General features: G+C 43.0%; 1 protein-coding gene across 7 annotated transcripts in view; it reads left to right on the forward strand.

The window, feature by feature from the left end:
* The window catches only part of TMEM150C (transmembrane protein 150C), a 42,204-nt gene extending 37,464 nt beyond the window's left edge, over window positions 1-4,740 (forward strand). For all 7 annotated transcript variants that reach the window (XM_030565049.1, XM_030565051.1, XM_030565044.1 and 4 more), the window contains one exon: window positions 2,492-4,740. In XM_030565049.1, the coding sequence (XP_030420909.1) occupies window positions 2,492-2,700 (209 nt within the window). In that variant the 3' untranslated portion in view covers window positions 2,701-4,740. The remainder of the gene's footprint in view (window positions 1-2,491) is intronic.
* The last annotated feature ends 196 nt before the right edge of the window (window positions 4,741-4,936 follow it).

A 4,936-nucleotide genomic window follows, 5' to 3' on the forward strand; every position in this document is an offset into this window, starting at 1 on the left:
TTGTTCTGTTGCCCATTTTACTTTTCATTGTAATTCTTGTCAGCAGAGTGGTTTTTCCCCTCTGAGCCATGGGGCCCAGCTCTGTTTTAACTTAGTTCAGTATCAGATGCATTGTAATGGGCACTTTATAGAACTATTATCCATCTCTCACTGTAGTAATGGACATAACAGGAGAAAATTGCCTTTTGTCATCATCACATTCCTGTCAAGAAACAGAGCCAGGAAAAGCTGCCGCTTCTGGAAGTTTCTTTCAGGTCTCTTTACACAAACATTTAAATTCTGATCATTCACTGTGATTGTCAGCAGTGGGTTTAAAAGTACTACTATAGCATGTCAGAGGTTATTATAACATAGAGCAGTATCTAAATCCCAAGAAATAAAGCTATGTGACTAAATTGCTATTACACCATTGGGCATATTATCAACTCTTGTGTAGGACCATGAAATATTTTAGGAGAAAAACTTGGAAAACAAAAGAAGTCGAGCTTCTTAAGATCAGAAGTGTTTTGAAGGTTTATTTGGGTAAAATTTTTAAAAAGCACCTAATTCTCATTTTCAGAATGGGAATTAAGTTCCTAAGTGACTTAGGTGCTCTTAAAACTTTCACCCGATGTCAGGAAATACACCAGTCTAATGTAAACATATAGCGGCATCCCCCGTTTCCAGCTACAAAAGTTTGTTTTCGGAGAGGTTTATCTCATGATTTTGCTTTATGTATCACTGGTAATTTGCCAGGTCTGTATCCTTTCATGCTTTTCTACCAGCAACTTCGGCTCTAAAAAGGTTGCTGTAAGATTCTGCATAAAGAGCTGCAGCAAGTTGGGTCTGGCAAAAGGACATCACCTTGAGAGGTTTGGGAAAGGTTGCTCTAGCTGGAAATCCAGCAAGTCAGTGTTCAGTCCTTCTCTTTACCTCTAAAGAAGCTCACGAACGAATGTGCTGAATGTTACTGGCAAAACCCTATCATCAGTGCCCTGGTTTCTGGTTACTCACCCCAGGTGATATTCACCCTGTGCAAAGGGCCACAACACTGAAGTCCCATATAAACTCTCCAAACAGGCCTTACATGGGGTAGAAGCCTTTACCTGGCCCTTTGCATGAGGTGAATTTCACTCTTGGGCACAACCTGAGAACAACCCTGAAAATGTGGAGGAAATAGGAGATCTTTAGAGCCAAATTCAGCCATACGGTCGCAACTCCCATTCACTGCAGTGGGCACTGGAACTGCTTACGTGATGGCTGAATATGGCCCAAAGGAGCAGATTCTAATGGCCTGTTTTGTGATAAATCCAATCCTGAGCATGAAGCTATGTGGGAGGCTGTTCGTTTTTTTAGCTGTAAAGGTGTGTGATCCTTTCTTCTCAGGGTGCAGGTTAAACAACAATCTTCTAGAAAAGGTAGGCGGATAAGTGGGTCCTGTAACAGAGTCAAAGGTCACATCTACACTGCGTTGAGGGACCCAGTTACCGCATGGAGGTCCCCCAGTTTGGCCAGGTCTTGGACTGTAGAAAGGAGCTGAATCTTGCTTTAACCGTGTTCCAGCCCTGCGAAGTCCAATTGTATTAACCATGTTAGGGAAGTTTCTGTTGGAACTGGGTCCCCAGCATGGTCATTTTAATACCGTAGATAAGACAAAAGAGTAACAGTGGAGTGTGAGGTCAGTGTTTTGTTAAATGCCATCAATGTGCTCGGCACAGCATGAGATACAAAGATGCAGTCCCTGTCCCATGGAGTTGAGTCCAAATAGGCAGACAACACCAAAAACCTTAGGAGACTCGGAGGAAGGTTTGATTTCAGACTGTTTTGTTTCTTCTTCAGTATAATGGGTGAGTGATGGTATTTTTACTGGTGTAGGTCAGTGTTTCTAAGCTTCCCCAAAATGGTTGGTTTTGCGGAGGATCTGGAAAGGGTGGTAGGAGAAATAAGTGGGTTTAGCCTTAGCCCAGAATGGGACTAATCCTGTTCTCACTGAGAGGCAGCATGGTCTGTGGCTAGGGTACTGAACTGAGACCCAGAAGTGGGTTCTGTTCCCAGCTCTGCCACTGAGTGGCTGTTTGGCCTTGAGCAAGTGACTTTATCTCTCTGTGCCCTTTTCATCATGAGGATGATACTTCCCCTTCTTTATCAAATGCTTTGAGATGTACAGGTGAACAGTGCTGTGCAAGAGCTAAGCACAGTTTAGTGGAAATAGAAGCATGTTCATGATCCACATGGAAGTGTTGCCACATGTAACAGGCTTGCAAATGTCCCTGGTTTGTCCAGTTTCCTGCTGAACTAGATAGTTGACATTCACCCTGTCCCTGATTCTCTATTAAATACCGTTAATTAATTGCACATTGGTTGCCACTATCCAGTGGATTATATTTAATTGTAAAAGGAAGGCAAGATTTTATCACCTCACGCATTTGAAAAACAACCCAGAGCTGCCCTACCTCCTCTCATCCAGGACTGAGTCTGCTCCGACATGTTCTCCTTGACAGCTCTTCTCCAGACTTCATCCTGATGATACAGGGAATCCATATGCACGCAGCCAGGATCCAGTGGGGCTTGGTGATGTGCTTCCTCTGCTACTTCGGCACCTTTGCTGTGGAGTTCAGACACTACAGATTTGAGATCATTTGCTCCGAGTACCAGGAAAACTTTCTGAGCTTCTCCGAAAGCCCATCTGAAGCCTCCGAGTATCAAACAGATCAGGTGTAGCCCTGCCCTCATTACATGGCAGGTGGGCTGGCATGGTCACGAGATTTAACCCACGACCTCATTACATTTTTTTTTACAAGTTCATTTTCCATGTACAGTCACAGATGTATTGCCAAAGGGCTCTGAGGGCAGGTGCTTAACAGCAGGGCAAAAATGCAAGGACCTTTCTGATCAAATCTGAAAACACCCATGTATGTGTAAAGAAAGGCCGACTGCTAAGTTCGTGCTAGAGCTGTCTCTCCCCTCAACCCGTCCCATTCATCTTAGAAACATCCTAATTCTCACAAGGCCGCTGTCACGTAGGTCGTATTATCCCCATTATACAGCTGGGGAGACGACTTCTCCTGCAATCAGACCACTAGACTGCACTTTCTCAGGTTTCAACTGGTTTTTATTGCCTCGTTGTTGGACAGGGGTAGCTTGGTTGTGAAGTGAGGAAGAATTACCAGCTGATTTCATGGCTGCTGGACTTGGAATCAGTCAGTGGAAGAAGAGAGCACAAACATACTGGCCCTTGCTTAAGGATAGGCACTACTTCCCGTTTGGAAAGCAGGTAAAGGTGAGGCCTGGTTTGGGAAAAACTAGATAACTAAAAAGGCAGTGAAACAGACAGTGGTGGTCAGCAACTTCCCACCTTGTTGTGGTACTGAGGCAGCCCACCTGCACCAAAGCGAAAATAGAAAACGCATCCCAACGCAGCATGGGTGGGGCTGGGCTACATCTCAGTGTGGTATAGTCTGAGCAGCTGTGACCCACGGGCACAAACAGCACTGGGTTAAAATGTGAATGTTTCTTCTGCACAGTGGGGATCAAGAGGGTGGGGTTTTTTTATTTGTAGTGCTTCCATAAAATACTGTGTATAATATTTAGAAAGCTGCTTTTATCACCATTTCTCATTGACAAGGGAAACCTTGTCTGAGCTTAGTCTGAGTGAAGACTCTGGCTCATGTCTGATCAGAATATCATAAATTCAGGCAGATTTTACTGGATACAGGTTTATTTTACTGCTTATGCACTAACGGTGAAATTCACCCTTTGCAGAGGCCTTTGCCTCAACTTACCTACCTATGTGCCCAATTCAGCAACGGACTCCGATGGGTCGGATCCCTGCAGAGCCCCATTGAAGCCAATGGCCGCTGGAATCCACCTGTGCAGACTTTGTGGAAGGATCAGGATCATAGGGCTTAAGTGTGACTTAAATGGTGGACTGGCCAAGCTCTGGCCCTCTATGTGGGGCTGAATTCACCTCGAAAGTTCAGGCTAGTAAAGTAATAGCTACAGGTAGAGATGGCCAGACAAAAACCCCAACAGAACTCAGAAGAGCGTTCATTCCATTCCTAAAAGGAACAGTGCTAAACTGCCAATGATCTTGAGTCAATGGCCAAAACTAGGAGACTGTTCATAATGTTAAATAAATACAGCTCAAATTATAGAGCAGGTTGAAAATCCAGCATTTCCAAATCAAAATTGTTTGGCTTTGAGGAGTTGTTTTTTGAGGAAAAGTCTAGATTTTCTGCAGAAAGGACATGCTTCACGAACAATTTCATTTTGACAAAAACCCAATTTTCCACTGAAAAACAGTTTTGATGGAAAATTTTCAACCAGCCCTATGAAACTGATTACTTTGGGGCGGATTCTACACTTGGTTACCCTGGTGTAATTCCAGAGTAACTCCACTGAATGCAGAGTTTACACCTGGCTGCAGAATTTGGGCCTTCTCGCTTCTCAGCTAAGAGGTGAAAACATTATCTAAGAATATGAAAAAGTTAGCAGGACACTTTCAGGGAAGGGAATGTGTGCGTGTGTTAGTCATTAAAATGGAAATAGTGGTGGGAAGACTCGAAGTAACAAAGCCAATCCACGTATCTTTTCCTTTTCTTCACTGCCAGGGGAAGGTGAGACTGGTAGGAACGCATATAAATGGAGAGTCTCACACACATGTGCATATTGAGCAGAGAGTAGTAAGTTTTTGTTTAAAAAGTGTTTACTGTAAATAGTCCACTGAGACATTTTTTTAAAATCAAATAATGCTTTTGTTTTATCATTTTATATTTTGAAATTTTATCAAAGAAAAAATTGAAGTTTGTGAATTTTTTTTCCACTGACAATATGCAATCTGAGCTGAATTTCAGGCTTCTGGTGATGTACTGTACATTTCTTAATGTATTTCTAATAGCACATTTCAGTACAGCTGAACAATTACTAATATACACTGAAACATGACCACTAAATAAAC

Source organism: Gopherus evgoodei, chromosome 5 (assembly GCF_007399415.2).
Source record: "Gopherus evgoodei ecotype Sinaloan lineage chromosome 5, rGopEvg1_v1.p, whole genome shotgun sequence".
Taxonomy (NCBI): domain Eukaryota; kingdom Metazoa; phylum Chordata; order Testudines; family Testudinidae; genus Gopherus; species Gopherus evgoodei.